Source organism: Zea mays, chromosome 7 (assembly GCF_902167145.1).
Source record: "Zea mays cultivar B73 chromosome 7, Zm-B73-REFERENCE-NAM-5.0, whole genome shotgun sequence".
Taxonomy (NCBI): Eukaryota; Viridiplantae; Streptophyta; class Magnoliopsida; order Poales; family Poaceae; genus Zea; species Zea mays.
Window position 1 is genome coordinate 159,191,062 of NC_050102.1, and position 15,389 is coordinate 159,206,450.

Consider the following 15,389-nt stretch of genomic DNA (forward strand, 5'->3'; position numbering starts at 1 on the left):
GTGTGAAGGGGATCCCTTCATTTTGTTGGTGGACTCCCCGGATGGAGCCTTCCCAAGGCTTGTAGCGGGCTTCTCGCCGGTTCCGGTTTCCCTCTTGGCCGATGCTCCCGACATCACTTCGAGCGGTTAGGCTCTAATGAAGCATCTGGCTCTGATACCAATTAAAAGTCGCCTAGAGGGGGGGTGAATAGGGCGAATCTGAAATTTATAAACTTAAGCACAACTACGAGCTGGGTTAGCGTTAGAAATATAAATGAGTCCGAGAGAGAGGGCGCAAAACAAATCGTGAGCAAATAAAGAGCGAGACACGATGATTTATTTTACCGAGGTTCGGTTCTTGCAAACCTACTCCCCGTTGAGGTGGTCACTAAGACCGGGTCTCTTTCAACCCTTTCCCTCTCTCAAACGGTCACTTAGACCGAGTGAGCTTCTCTTCTCAATCAATCGGAACACAAAGTTCCCGCAAGGACCACCACATAATTGGTGTCTCTTGCCTCGATTACAATTGAGTATGATCACAAGAAGAATGAGAAAGAAAAGAAGCAATCCAAGCGCAAGAGCTCAAATGAACACAACAAATCTCTCTCTCTCTCCAATCACTAAAGCTTTGTGTGGAGTTGGGAGAGGATTTGATCTCGTTGGTGTGTCTCGTATTGAATGCTATAGCTCTTGTAAGGTGTAGAAGTGTAGAAAACTTGGATACCATTGAATATGGGGTGGTTGGGGTATTTATAGCCCCAACCACCAAAAATGGCCGTTGGAAGTGTGCTGTCGCATGGCGCACCGGACACTGTCCGGTGCGCCAGCCACGTCAGCAGACCGTTGGGGTTTGACCGTTGGAGCTCTGATTTGTGGGGCCTCTAGGCTGTCCGGTGGTGCACCGGACAAGTCCTGTAGACGGTCCGGTGCGCCAACTGCGCGAGCTCTGACTCTGGCGCGCACTGTAGCGCATTGAATGCGGTTGCAGACGACCATTGCGCGCGAAGTAGTCGTTGCTCCGCTGGCACACCGGACAGTCCGGTGTGCACCGAACACTGTCCGGTGACTCACCGGACAGTCCGGTGAATTATAGCGGAGCGCCCTCTGAAATTCCCGAAGGTAGCGAGTTCAGCTTCAAGTGCCCTGGTGCACTGGACACTGTCCGGTGGTGCACCGGACACTGTCCGGTGGCACACCGGACAGTCCGGTGCGCCAAACCAGGGTGCCTTTGGGTTGTCTTTTGCTCTCTTCGTTTGAACCCTTTCTTGGTGTTTTTATTGACTTCATGTGAACCTTTGGCACCTGTAGAACTTATAGACTAGAGCAAACTAGTTAGTCCAATTATTTGTGTTGGGCAATTCAACCACCAAAATCAATTAGGAAGAAGGTGTAAGCCTAATTCCCTTTCATGAACAATATTGTCTATAGTGCAAAACAATGTTTTGGGTGGCCATATGGTGAATTACTGGACACGACCTTATGGATTGTATGGTGCTTCTTCTCCAAATGTTGCTTCATTGGTGCTCCTCCTTAGTTCGCTCCCCCATTTGATGCTCCTCCTCTCCGTATGATTATCGTTATCCATTTCATCCGTATGCAGGTAGGATAGAGCCCCAAAGCAACCATAGTGATGTAGCTTCAAACCAATCCACTTACTCTGAGCTATTCAATCTCAACAGATGGAAGATGAAAGATGGATAAGTACATATTTTATTAATTGACATAATTTTTAGGTCGATAATAGTTTTTTGAGTTCATAAATTTATAAGCCTATATGTGGCTAATGCACCATTTAGACCTCATTGAGGATAATGGTAAGAAGGGATCAATCTTCTAAGGCCAAATAGTTGAAGTATCGGTGGTCGACAGGCAACCACAAGGTCCTCTTCAATGGCATATATATCCACTTGTATGTGGTCCGACTGAGCGGAGCAAATGATGTTATACTACTCCAAGTGTACAAAAAGAGAAGTCTACCGAAATCGACTTCAAGCAGGAGCACATGTGGCACTCTATATACCATCAACCCAAGTGGTGTGCGCGATACGATGTTAGTGACTCCAACGATAGGAGCAAAAGATCTTGTTTTAACTTAAACAACGATTATAACTCTACATCATCAGATAGTGTTGACCCACCACACCATATTAGGTTATGATATGACAAAAGCTCAAAAAAGAAAAGATGCCAACAAAAATAGCAGTGAGTCACCTGTCATTAGTAATGAAAACGAATGGAAAAATCATGTTTAATCCGGTACCGTATTCCATTTTTAACCAGATTATTTTCGTATTTATGAGGGACTTGGTTGACGGGGACATGGTCGGTCGCCCCGCCTCACAGACTTGGTTGATGGGGACTTGGTCGGTCATCCCGCCTCGCAGACTTGCTCGGCGGGGACTTGGTCGTTCGCTCTGCCTCGTATACTTGCTGGGCAGGGTCTTGGTCGTTCGCCCCGCCTCGTAGATTTGCTCAGTGGAGGCTTGGTCAGTAAATGAGCCTTGTTTTATATATCTCTTTCAACATGAATATTTTTTCGTTCATTTTTTAGTTATGCGAATGACTTGTGTTGGGATCTGGCACTAGGAAGGTAGGACACTCGACAAAATTAACAGCGGGTGGATGACATTATTTGCTTAAGGTGATTTGCCGAGTTTTCTTTTGCCTGACACTAGATAAACCACATCATTATCGAGTGTTTTTCTTTATCTAATGCTAAACTATATTTGTGAAGTATTTTTCTTTGCCTATGTACTATGTAGCATTCAACAAGAAGACTCATTGGCTAGTGCCGTAAATTTAGCACAAGCAAAGCTCTCCGGTAGTGATTAATAGTTAATACGGTCGAGGACTCGAGGGTAACTGGGTAACTATCGATAAGAACCGGCTGCACAGGAACCCGCTAGCGGAGTAGCGGCCACGTTTTACCCTCTCACCATCCTCCTCCCCTCCCTACAAAAAGCTAGCAGAGTAGCGGCCACGTTTTACCCTCTCACCATCCTCCTCCCCTCCCTACAAAAGGAGACAACGTCCGTCCCTGGCCATCACCAGTTCACCGCTCCACTCCACTACCGCCGCCACCCCTTCAACACAACCTCCGCCCCCGGCCGTAGGGGAGGGAGGGCCGGAGGAAGCGACCGAGCAACCCACCGCCGGAGATGCAGATCTTCGTGAAGACGCTGACGGGGAAGACCATCACGCTGGAGGTCGAGAGTAGCGACACCGTCGCCAACGACAAGGCGAAGATACAGGACAAGGAAGGTAGTACTAACTAGCAGCAGCCACCCTGTTCCTCTCCTATCCGCTGTTCCGAAGTCGAAAGCTTGATCCTTTTCAGCGTCTCCTATCTGCTGCTTCAAAGTCGAAAGCTTGCTCCTTTCTATGGTCTCTGTAGGCAGTTACTTGAACATCGATGTGCATGTCAGCGTTTGGTTGGGTTGATCTGTCTCTCTCTCTCTCTCTGGTGTTCTGTTTGTGTGAGTGTGACTAACTGACTACGCGGGTTGCAACTGCAACCTCCCCCACTTACTGCTTGAAAATTTGTTCATTTTTCATGTGTTTATTACTTGCCCTTGCACGCGTTGGAACTTTACATGTTCTGGGTTTATTGATGATGGTTGATCGCGTCATCGATATTGCCATGTTCGATCCTGATGGTTTTGGGTTAAAACTGAGTACTTCGACGTCCCATCTGGTTCCAAAACCAAGACTTTCTTTTTGATCCGGTCAAGCACAGAGCTTGGTTTCGTACTTGTTTTATTACTTCACTAATCTTTGTGCTTCTTGGGGTTAGTAGTCGGGGACTCGGGGGTGGCATGGTCGGATTCTTGGCAACTCCATAACTCATTTGAACTGATGGGATTCCTATCTCCCAGCTCGGATTAATCTATGTAGCGTATTAACCGGCCATGAAAATAGTTGTTTAACCAATTTATTTGCAGGCATCCCGCCGGACCAGCAGCGGCTCATTTTCGCCGGGAAGCAGCTAGAGGACGACCGCACCCTGGCCGACTACAGCATCCAGAAGGACTCCACGCTGCACCTGGTGCTCCGGCTCCGCGGCGGCGGCAGGGGTGGCTACCCCCTCATGAGCGTCCCGTGGGACCTCATCAACCTTGCCCGCAAGCATAATGAGGACAAGATGATCTGCCGCAAGTACGTAGGCCTTGATTCTGCTAAGTGCTAACTCTACTGATTTCTGTAAATGGTATAATCGGTACAGAATGTGTGGTGTGTTGTCTTGTTTAAGATCGAGGTAACTGAACCCTAGAGGTTGCTCTCTGTTTGCATGTATATGCATGGTCCGGTCCGGTCCTCTGTGTTCACTGCATGCAAATGAAGTACATGTAATGAGATTGACGAAATGACATATCTGATATGATACGTGCAAAATGGAGCTCAACACATCCCATTTGATTCTGGATTGTTTGTTTCAGTTAGATAGTTGACCTCATTATGCAACCATGGCTTGATTATTTTCAAATCTAGTGATGAATCTTAAGATATGCACAGTTGCCTCTATTCACTGTTCTATTACAATTTATACATGTTTCTTCGTTTCAATAGGTTTTGTGCTGTTTACACTTGTGTTAATATGTTATTATGGCTACTTTTTTATTAGAACTTGGGGGATGTGTGCGTGTGCCTCTCCTTCTTTAGCTTAAAACTGTGCCTGTGATGTCTTTGCAGGTGCTATGCGCGCCTTCCTCCCAGGTCCAAAAACTGCCGCAAGAAGAAGTGCGGCCACAGCAACGAGGTAACTAAGAGCCTGTTTGGTGGGCTGGCTCGGGCGCCACACCGCGTCACACTCCGGCTGCCGCGGGTGTGGCGCCCAAATCGGCCGCCACAGATGTGGCGCGCTTAGGCGCCTGTCCAAACAGGCTCTAAGCCTTGTTTTCCCGGCCCTGCCATCCAAGTGTTCTATAAGTAGGCCGACATTATTGATTTTCTTAGGTTTAGTCTTCTTAGCGTTGCTCTTGTTCATGTTCTTGGTTTTGTTGCATCGTCCATGCATGCTAATGCCTCAGTCATCAAATCTTTCTGGTGCGAGAGCGGATATAAAATGGCATCACTGTGTTCAAGTTATATCAGTAGCCTTGTAGTTTTAGATGTTAATGAATTTTACTATCCAAGCCCATTTATTTTCATGTAATGTGTGTTCTAGTTTCTTAGTCAGTCTATATCTACTATGTTGAACCATGTCCTGTTTTAGAACAATTTGTCGAACCATACAGTGTAGTGAATTTTTTGTTCATTCTTTGATCATACTTTTTCAGCTGAGGTCAAAGAAGAAGCTCATCTCCAAGTTTAGCATGTGAACTTTGCAAAGCGACATTCTGGAGTGCCATCCGAAAGCGTCATGCATCAGTTGAATCACCCTACCTAAACATTAGTTGTCCTAGTTTAAGTTTCTATCTGTGTGTTGAACCTTAAATACTATCTTTCAAATACTCCATGCCGTGTTCAGCACGTGCAGTGCCATGCCTAAGAAATGCTAGTGGAAGTTCTTTTGGCTGGATGTTGAAATCCTTGTCACTCTTCCTGAATGCTTTATTCGGTTTTGAAGAAGAGAAGGATGAGAAGTAGCTGGATAATTGCATTTTATCAAATATGCTTGTCCCTTGTGTGAATTCTAGATGCATGATCAGGAATAATCACTTGTTACTGATGAAATCGCAACATTTACTAGTGATTTTTGACAACACTGAAGTAGTATCATAGTAACTGGAGATAGACTTTCCGGTGGCATTTGAGTCTTGGATCCTGACTGTTTGGGTAGGACGGTAGGTGTGCATTTGAAACATGTGACGTGGCCATCGAGTTGTGATAGTTCTAGAGTCTATACTGGCCCTGTTTCATGCATAGGTTTCGTTTAACAGTGAATCCTTGATCAGTACTGCGGTATCAAATTGCAGTGTTAACTGAGCGGGTGAGAGAAGTTCTTTTGCCTTGATGCTGAAACTTTCGTTATTCTTCCTGGATACTACAATTACTCAGTTTGGAGGGAGGTGGGGTAGCGTTTGTATATGGTTTCTGTTGTTTCTTGTCTGAAGATGTTTGATCTGGAGCATTCAATCGTTAGTGACGAACTCAGCATGGCGATGGATGAAGTTGATCATACCATTTTAGCCCTCGCTGTTGATCATAGAATAGCGATAGATAAAGTTTAAGGGCATGTTTAGAAGCATCTGATTTTTAAGAAACTGGTTTATAGAAATTAAGATGGTTCCAAACATATTATTTTATATAGAAATTAGATTGCCAGTTTTTAAAACCAAGAGGCTAATTTTTACTAGAAAAGGACTAGTTTGGGAACAACATTTTTCTAAGGGTTTTTCATTTTCGCAAAGAAAATTAAATTAGTTCATTTTTCTATAAGAAAAAATAAAAATTCCTTAAAAAAGAGAGTTCTCAAACTAGTCCTAAAAGATAAAAACCAGGTTCCTAAAAATTGGGTTGCTTCCAAACAATACCTAAACCAACATACTAGCACACTCTAACTAAGGGTCTGTTTGAAACAGTTCTAAAAAATTTAGTAGAGTTGGTGGATTATGTTTTTAGGTGCTTCAGAAAATTGTGGAGCTAGAACGGTAAGACTTTAGAAAATATTTAAATAAATCATTTTATTTATTATTTAGATAAAAATATTTTTAAAACTATTTAAATTGATATTATAAACTATATCTCTACACACTAGAGCGGGATGGAACCATCGCGACACCTCCTAAAACTCCACGTACGTCCTAATTCGATGTCTACTGTAACTGCATACATACATACAAGAGTAAAAAGGGCGAACAAGTTGTCAGGATAGAAAAGAGACGGAGGAGGAGACCAAGCTTCAGAGTTACCATGATCACGTGACTAAAGCATGCAGAGTCAAAAAGGGGAAAGCAATCGATCAGGCGACCACTTTGTTTCAGCAAGCAAGAGATGCTGGCTCGGGAGCTGAAACAAAATTCGAGTCCCGGAAATCAAGGTAAAAAAAACGAACAACAAAATGGCATTTTCTCGTTGTTTCCTACCGAACTGCAGATAGATCAGGCAGGATCCACACGATGTGTCTCATGCAGTGCAGCTTCAAATTACTGGGTCGGCTTCATCATCTGATCCTCGTCCCGTCTCCTGTGGACCATTCCTGAACGGACAGGGAAGTGGACGAACGCTGTCTCCATCCATTGAAACCGCCATGGATTTCTGCAATGCCATTCAATCCAGCAGAATGGCATGAGGCGTCCTCCAACCGCCCTCGCCCCTAGCGACGACTCGGGTCAGTTGCTGGAGTTGGGGCCGTAGCAGGCGCCGCGGACGGGGTTCCAGAGCCACTGCACGAGGAACCGCCGGCCGTTGACGCCGTTGACGTTGTAGGCGCTGCCATCGGGCGCGCGGGACACGTTCCCGACCAGGCCGCCCGCGCCGCCGCCATCACCGTACACGCCCAGGCACAGGTCCGCGATCTCGGTCGGCGCCGTGGGCGTGTCCCCGGCGTACCACGCGTTCACCAGCGGGTTCGTGGACATCTCCGCCAGCTCGTGCCCCAGCACGATCACCATCCCGTCCACCCCAGCGTCGCCGTTGGGCGGCCGCAGCACCGCCTGGGGCTGGGCTCCCCCGGCGCCGTACTCGGCGGCGGCGGCGAACGGGTACGCGCACTTGCCCGGGCACTGCGTGGCGCTGTTCCCGACCCAGGCGTAGGGCACCGTGACCCCGACCACGGACGCGAAGGTGAAGTAGTGGAAGCCGCAGACGGCGCGGCAGAACTCGTCCACCTGCACGTCGGGGGACGTCAGCACCAGGTACGCCCCGCTGTAGGGGTCCAGCGGCAGCGGGTCCGGGTACGCGTACACCGCCGACCGGATCACGGACTGCACGTCGATGCGCCGGAGCGACGCGCCGTGGGAGTACCCGGCGTCGGAGTGCTCCCCGGCGACGGCGAAGGCGCCCGTCACGTTGGCGCCCGTCTGGTCCGCGTACATCCGCGGCGTGCGCGCCCACCAGTCGGAGACGGCCGGGAACGGGGCCGGGGCCGAGAGCGAGGCGAGGAAGTCCCGGAGCACGGCCTGCGCCGCGGCCTCCCACCGCCCGTACCAGATGAGGTAGAGGTTGGTCGGCGTCCCGGACACGACGGGGCCCATGTGGTACTGCATGTCCACCAGCTGGTTCCCGTCCACCAGGTAGTCCGCGCGGTACACCGGCGCGCCCCGGACGGCCGCGAGGCTGCTGCTGGAGATGCAGATCGCCGCGGCGAGGAGGAGGAGGGGGGAAGGGTGGCGAGGGAGCAGCTTCCCCATTTCGGTGGGCTGCGTGGACTGTGGTGGAGTGGAGTGAAGGCTGAAGTGCTGAACTAGTGAAGTGACCGAACTGGCCAGCTGGGTTTTTGTTGCCTTTTCAGACTGAACGACCATGACGCCTTTTACCTAAGAATAGAAAAACAACGAGTTTCGGGTACAAGTAATATATAGAGCACCTACAATCCATATAAATTTGTAGAGAATAAGTAAAAAATACTGTCCGGCACATCTTTAACACAGTTGTCTAGTTCTAAGAAACATTTTTACATAGAAAGTGAGACCAAATTGAAAGGTAAGAAACATTTATACATATATGCTACTAACGATCAATGACATATAAAGGTAAGAGGTTCCTCTAATTGGTATAGAAAAGATTAGAATATTTATTTATGATAACAAATAATTTATTGAACAAAATTACAGTGACAAATATTTTTTTCCCCAAACTCTTAAAAGTGAGACCAAATTGACAAGACTCGGACTCTCACTAGCATGCTTTGATCCGTAAAAATTCTACGGTGACCCCCCAACTCATGGTTTAAACATAGCTTACCTTATCTTGTTTCTCTAGTACTATAATACAAGAGATTAAACCAAGTGAGAGGAACCAATCTGAACCAGTGCGACTAGCTGTGGTAGGAGGACCAGGACCAGGACCGACCTTCTTGATGTTTGTCACGGACGATGTCAACGGTTGCGCGCAGCTCAAGGCTGCACTAACTCGTTGTAGAACCAATGCGGCTGACGCGTGGGCCATCGTGGCCGCGGCGGCGAGGAGATATTCATTGCTGTCGTCGCGCGCGTCTGGCCAAACCCAGAGTTCTTCAGGGAGCACAATCCCAGAGCAGGGGATAACTAGACGTAGAGAGAGACACGGAGAGACACATGAGGCCTGCAGTTGAAAAACATTTTTGCATCATTCCATACACCTCTACTGCCGGAGTGTACTATTCTTTCACTCTCTGTCTCTCTCATCACTGCATCTACACCCGTGCACGCTACAGTCAATGAATTTGCTTCCGCAAGTGAAAGCGTGATGCCAAAGCGATTTCGAGTTTTTAGCATTCTCGAGAAAGGGAAAACAATATTTAATTAACTACTAGTGCTGCAAGCTGTTTTTTTTTTCAATCACATCTCAGAGGAGACAGTAATGGCATCATGGCATGGACAGGGTGCGCCATCGCACACGCCACTGATTACTACTCCATCCCGTCTCCCTTCTAAGTTATATAGAAGATCATTTGATATTATTTATATAGTGAAGTTTAAATATAAGATTAGATAGAAAATAATATAGATGATATATTAGAGATAGTTTAACGTTGTATTTACAATGCATTTAGTTGCAACGAAGCTCTAGATAGTTAACAATAAAAAAATCTGAATGGTAAGAAACTAATGTGCTCTCTCTGTCCTAATTTATAATTCGTTTGATTTTTTTGTCAGATTTGACCGGCTTATCTTATTAAAAAATTTATGAAAAAAATGAAAATTCAACATCATACTTAAAATATATTATATAGTAAACGATATCCCAATAAAAAGTAACAGTAATTATGAGCCCTATGAATATTTTTATCTTCCTTCGCACGTAGCTCTAATGATACTCAGATTAACCAGATTATCAGAAAAGCTGGTTAGAAAAAACTAACCAAACAAGCCCATAATTGCCTGTTCCACCTTCCATCAATCACAGTGCTAGCTGCAACATTTATGATTTAATGGCTACTTTAATCGCTTGTTCTAAATAGGAGTAACTAAATTTTAATCAGTTATTTTTAGTCACTTTGGTTTAACCCCATGATCTAAACAGGCCCGGAGTATAGTGTACCGGAGCAGGCTCGACGGCACCAACTCGACGATCGAAGCGAAGACGAAGCAAGTGGCTGAGCTCAGCCTTGGGATGCAGCGGAGCCAGCTGTTGTGTTCCTGCACAAGGACAGAGCAAACCAATGGGTTCAGGCTGTCCGCAGTCGCATTTCAGAAGGCAACTCTAAAGCTATAAAATAATCGTATAGAGTAAAAATATGCTGCAGTGGTGTACTGGAAAGCTAACTCTAAATTTGCATGTAACTTGGAGAACCCTAAATACAGCGTACGCTTCCATCCAACTCGAAAATCTCTCTCCTCGCATGGGTGGCCTGTCCGTAGCAGCATGGCCAAGGTGGGACCGCGGAAGGCAGTTGGGTACTTGGGTGTGGATAGAAAAGTGATGGAAATAAATAATAAAATATGTGGTAGTTGGTATAGGGTAGATATATAGAGTAATTGTGACCGCGGAGAATTGTTGGATAGAGTAAAAAACCTTGCTGACCAGGATGGAATATTCCTTTTAGGGTAGATAAATAGGGTAGTATGAGTGCGGATAGCCTCATGTTCTTCGCCAGGCACCAGGCTCAGAGATATTCAACTTGCTGGATCACAGCTTACTTACCAGGGTATGACGTTGCTGAACAACAGATAAGCAGCAGACTACATCAGAGTTCAGATGAGGGCATACTGTTTAACGAGGGATATAAAGGTAAGCACCAGCAGCAGATGATATTCGAAAAATTGAGATCGGTTCAGGGGCATCTGTCCCTTATACATGCATGGTTCGGATAAAACTATCGGGAGCAGCAAATATCCATGGAAGAAAGATAAATCAAGGTATGATTATGTAGACCTCGTTATCTACTACCATAGCAAAGCATGAATAACTGGATAGTTAAAGTGCAGAAGAACACAAATCATGAAGGTGAAACGTCACAAAAACTCTCACCAATACACACTAATTTCCTACTCACTTTTCTTCTAACAAAAAAAAATCCCTAAAAGCTGATTTGGTGGATAGAAATCACGAATAGCAAAAGGATCCATCCCTATGAATCCACTCGGGATCTCTATCCACCGAATTAGCCCCAAGACTACTAGTAGGTAACGGGAACCATCATGTGATCATGTCAGGACATGTGCCCTATTTGTACTTTTTTTTATTATATACTTTGATCGTGTTATATGATATTGACAATACATAATAAGCTTAAAACAATTATACATAGGTAATTTAGAGATTAAAGGTGTGTTTGTACTCTTTTTAATTTCTATTATATACAATTTTAATACTGACAATAACGTTATCAAGTCTGGTAATATCATCATCAAGTCTACTTAACTTGGAAACTATATTTTTTTAAGGAAAAATAAACTAATTTAACTTGTAAAAATGAAAACCCCGTGGAAAAACGAGGTTCCTAAACTAGCCCTTAACTTGAGTCTCTTTCTTTTTTTTCTCCAGTAGAAAGAAGAACTCAATGAAAATCCGGGGAGCGACGAGCGAGCGACTCACCCATCAGGCCATGACCACGTCGCAGACCAACTCGGTCGCCCCCGTGGGCCGTGGGAGGCTCAACCGCACACATTAACCCACACCGGCCGCCTCCGCAGGCGATCCCTCCACCCCACAGGTTCCCTTCTCCCTCCTCCTTCCTCCAAACCCTGGCGCAAACCCTAATGTCCACCGCCGGGGACCCTTCCCGCCTCTCCGGCGAGTCCTCGCCGTCGTCCTCCACGTCCTCCGGCTCCTCCTCCCACTCCTCTGGCGCCGCCGATGCCGCCGCCACCAACCTCGCCCTGACAGCACCAACCTCCGCCCTCGCCGATGACACAGACGCCGATGCCCCCACCTCCCCGCGCGTGGGGACGTACTTTGAGACCGAGGACGACGCGTACGAGTTCTACAAGGCCTACGCGGCCCGTCTCGGCTTCGTCGTCCGCAAGTCCAACAAGTCCAAGAACTCACGGCACACCGTCACCCGCCGCCTCTTCGTCTGCTCCAAGCAGGGCTTCCGCCAGGAGCCCAAGAAGCCCCAGGACGAAACCGCAGGCTCCGGAGTCGCGTCCTCGCCCTCGCTGTCGCTGGTGCCTGCGCCTCGGTGCCCGGACTCGCGCACAGGCTGCCTAGCGTCGCTCACCATCAAGCTCATTCCTTCCGCAAACGCCTTCCGTGTTACTGACTTCGTCGCCGATCACAACCACCCGCTCGCCTCTTCCTCGCCCGCTGTGTCACTAGCCTTGCTGTCGCCGAGCTCTTCACACCACAGCATTGTAGCAGTGGCCAGCTTGCCGGACCCAAGGGATGGGCCGCGGGCCGATATGCATTTTGAGACAGAGGAGGATGCATATGTCTTCTATAACAGATATGCCGAACATGTAGGCTTCAGTGTACGGCGCTCCTACAAGAAGCGGAAGCGAGGGATGATAGTGTCGCGTATTTTTGTTTGTTCTCGCGAGGGTGTCAGTGACCGCACCAAGCAAGAGGGTGGAGCCATAGTCATTGCAAATGGTGGTGCAGGGTCAGCAGGCACACCTAGGCCAGGTCCGCCGCCAACACGGACCGGATGTCAGGCAAGAATGGTGATAAAGATCACCCCCTGCCGAACATACCGTGTAGCAAAGTTTTTTCCAGAGCATAACCATCCTCTGGCCAATCCAGACAGCGTGCATAAGCTGCGGTCTCATAAAATGAGAGCCCGTGCACATGAGCTTGGAGCAGGGGAAATGCATCGAAGGAAGCAAGGGAAGGGTGTGCAGCTTGGGGATGTTGGCGCAGCATTGCAATACTTGGAGGAGTTGCAGGTAGAAAATCCTTCAGTTTATTACGCGGTAGGAGTGGGGCCTGATGGGAAATCCGCTGTGAATTTCTTCTGGGCTGATGCAAAATCAATAATTGACTACAGGAGTTTTGGGGATGTTGTTTGCTTTGATACAACATATGCATTGAACATTTATGGACGGCCATTTGCACTCTTTGTTGGTGTTGACAACCATAAGCAGTTACTTGTGTTTGGCGCAGCACTGCTCTATGATGAGAGCATTCAGTCGCTGAAATGGGTATTTGAGGTGTTTGCTGATGCCATGCATGCTAGGCACCCACAAACTATTTTGATTGATGAACGTCCTGAGTGTGCCATTGCAGCAGCAGAGGTGTGGCCTGGCACCAATCACTGCACAGGGGTGTGGCATATCTACCATAATTCAAAGAGGCACTTGAAGCAGGTGTTTGAAAGCTCAAAAAGTTTCAGCAATGCTTTGAACCATTGTCTCTTTGAATGTGAGGATGAGATTGAGTTCTTGTCAGCATGGGAAAAGCTAGTTGAGAAACATGACATTGGTGAGAGTGAGTGGCTCAGCAGACTTTACCTGGAGAAAGAAAAATGGGCTTTACCTTATCAGAGAACCATGTTTTCTGCTGATATACTCTCAACCCTTCGTAAGGATAACATGATTAATGAACTAAGACGAGACCTCAGTGAGCAAGAAGATATCCTGCAGTTCTTCAGGCGTTATGAGTCTATTCTGGAAGAGCATCGATCAAAGAAATTGCATGCTGATGTTGATGGCAGCCAGGTTACTCTGCCTATCCCATCGTTGCGAATGCTAAAACAATCATCAAATGCTTATACACCTGAAGCTTTCAAGATGTTCCAGGGAGAGTTTGAGGCTTACATGAATTGCATGTCCTTCCCCTGCGGTGTGGTTGGCACGATCTCTGAGTACAAGATTGTGCTTGATGAGAAGCCATCAGAGAGTTTTGTCAAATTTGATGCACTAGATGGCTCGACCACTTGCAGCTGCAAGAAGTTTGAAGCTGTTGGGATTCAATGCTGTCATGTACTGAAAGTGCTGGATCTCAAGAATATCAAAGAACTTCCAGAACAATATATTTTGAAGAGATGGAGGAAAGATGCTCGTTCTGTTCAAATTGGGGAGGAACCTACCTATGGGTCTGGCAGTGTCATGCGATCAACCTCAGAAGCTCGATTCAGTAACATGTGTCGGTTGGCTAGCTTGATTGCTTCAAGAGCTGCCAAATCCGAGGATGTGATGTCATACATCGAAAGTCAGTCAAATGCTATTCAGAAACATCTGGATGATATTCTACACACAAGCTATCCTGATATGGGAAATCACACTGTTGCTTCAAGTAGTCAAGCAATTTCCTTTGTAGGCACCCAACATCCTGACCATTCCACACCAGTAGTGGTTGCACAGACAACAAATGGTATATACTCTATAATGTTCGAGTATTTCCAACATATCATCATTTTTACCGCTTTATTGAATTTCACATGGGTAAATGGCAGGCCTGATGGGGCTTTGACGGCGCACATTTGATCATACTGGCAACATTGGTAAGTAGTTAGTGATGTAGTGTTAATTTACTCAGGAGAGCTGATTTTATTGTCCATTGCTAAACATGAAAAATTCACTGGTGTAGCAATGACTTGAACTGCAAAGATTTTACTATGTAGTGGAACCTCAAGGGCTGAGGGTGATATAGTAGTAATGATAAGAAACAATTTTTTTTTTGCTTAGTGTACTGTCTGTCCATTTCACTGCTGTCAGCTACTCAGCTGTTTGGCATCAGAGAAACGTCCTTTAAAATGTTCACTGTGCTAGCTACAAATACAAGGCTAAATTGGTATGTATGTGGAATGTGCCAAGTTGGTATCTTTCACTTCTAACGAGATTTCCTAAGCAGATGGTGATTCCCTTCTTTATGTTTGCTTGTCCTTTTATTTTCAGTTAACTTGAACTTAGGTTTAGTTTGTCCACAAGCCTGAGACTTTGGCTATTTAGGTTTTTCCGTTAACTTTTCGCGAATGTGGAATGAGATAGGAAACCTTGTTTGTTAGGCTTAATAATTTTGATTACAATCATGTGAAAGTTTTACTGAAAATTGAATTGTTCTTTGATAAACCTCAGGGCTGCATGATTGTCAGGAATTCCTCGTCCTCCAGAACTTGTATTCGTCAGTGGACAACTGAACGGGTCAGTCGGTCTTTGTAAATTTAGTTGGGCATTAGTTGAAGTCCGTGTACAGTATTTATCTTGGCCAAGTTGATGTAGTTTAGTTGAAGTCAGTGTACAGTATTTATCTTGGCCAAGTTGATGTAGTTGTGGTGCTAATTATATTCAGTTTTGATGTACCAGTGCCTTCTGTGCATCAAATGGCATTTTTGTACATTTTAGATTTCTGGTCCACTCCTGGCAAATAAGGCTAACCCTTTCTTTCAATGGGATTGGAGTGGTAAGAGAGCTTATCGATTGTACGGCGAGTTTTGTGTGTTCTTTCAT

The 15,389-nt window shown here is 46.3% G+C and overlaps 3 protein-coding genes across 3 annotated transcripts; 2 read left to right on the forward strand and 1 right to left on the reverse strand.

Moving 5' to 3' along the window:
* Window positions 1–2,933: 2,933 nt before the first annotated feature.
* On the forward strand, window positions 2,934–5,588 carry LOC103633191 (Ubiquitin-60S ribosomal protein L40-like). Its single transcript, XM_008654876.4, has 4 exons — window positions 2,934–3,240; window positions 3,921–4,134; window positions 4,669–4,735; window positions 5,256–5,588. The coding sequence occupies exons 1-4, from the start codon at window positions 3,138–3,140 to the stop codon at window positions 5,295–5,297; spliced, it is 426 nt and encodes a 141-aa protein (XP_008653098.1). The 5' UTR covers window positions 2,934–3,137; the 3' UTR covers window positions 5,298–5,588.
* Window positions 5,589–6,868: 1,280 nt separating this feature from the next.
* On the reverse strand, window positions 6,869–8,328 carry LOC100284685 (PHI-1). Its single transcript, NM_001157580.2, has one exon. The coding sequence runs from the start codon at window positions 8,268–8,270 to the stop codon at window positions 7,251–7,253; it is 1,020 nt and encodes a 339-aa protein (NP_001151052.1). The 5' UTR covers window positions 8,271–8,328; the 3' UTR covers window positions 6,869–7,250.
* A 3,217-nt stretch (window positions 8,329–11,545) lies between these two features.
* On the forward strand, window positions 11,546–15,329 carry LOC103633192 (protein FAR1-RELATED SEQUENCE 5). The gene is made up of 3 exons (XM_008654877.3): window positions 11,546–14,313; window positions 14,396–14,443; window positions 15,018–15,329. Exons 1-2 carry the CDS (start codon window positions 11,763–11,765, stop codon window positions 14,410–14,412), a joined length of 2,568 nt encoding a protein of 855 aa, XP_008653099.1. The 5' UTR covers window positions 11,546–11,762; the 3' UTR covers window positions 14,413–14,443; window positions 15,018–15,329.
* The last annotated feature ends 60 nt before the right edge of the window (window positions 15,330–15,389 follow it).

Bases quoted from the DNA above. Each gene is read 5' to 3' on its own strand.
- LOC103633191 (XM_008654876.4), top strand. From the start codon at position 3,138: ATGCAGATCTTCGTGAAGACGCTGACGGGGAAGACCATCACGCTGGAG. The intron at 3,241-3,920 runs GTAGTACTAACT...ATTTATTTGCAG, and splicing joins GAAGATACAGGACAAGGAAG to GCATCCCGCCGGACCAGCAG. The intron at 4,135-4,668 runs GTACGTAGGCCT...ATGTCTTTGCAG, and splicing joins GACAAGATGATCTGCCGCAA to GTGCTATGCGCGCCTTCCTC.
- LOC100284685 (NM_001157580.2), bottom strand. From the start codon at position 8,270: ATGGGGAAGCTGCTCCCTCGCCACCCTTCCCCCCTCCTCCTCCTCGCC.
- LOC103633192 (XM_008654877.3), top strand. From the start codon at position 11,763: ATGTCCACCGCCGGGGACCCTTCCCGCCTCTCCGGCGAGTCCTCGCCG.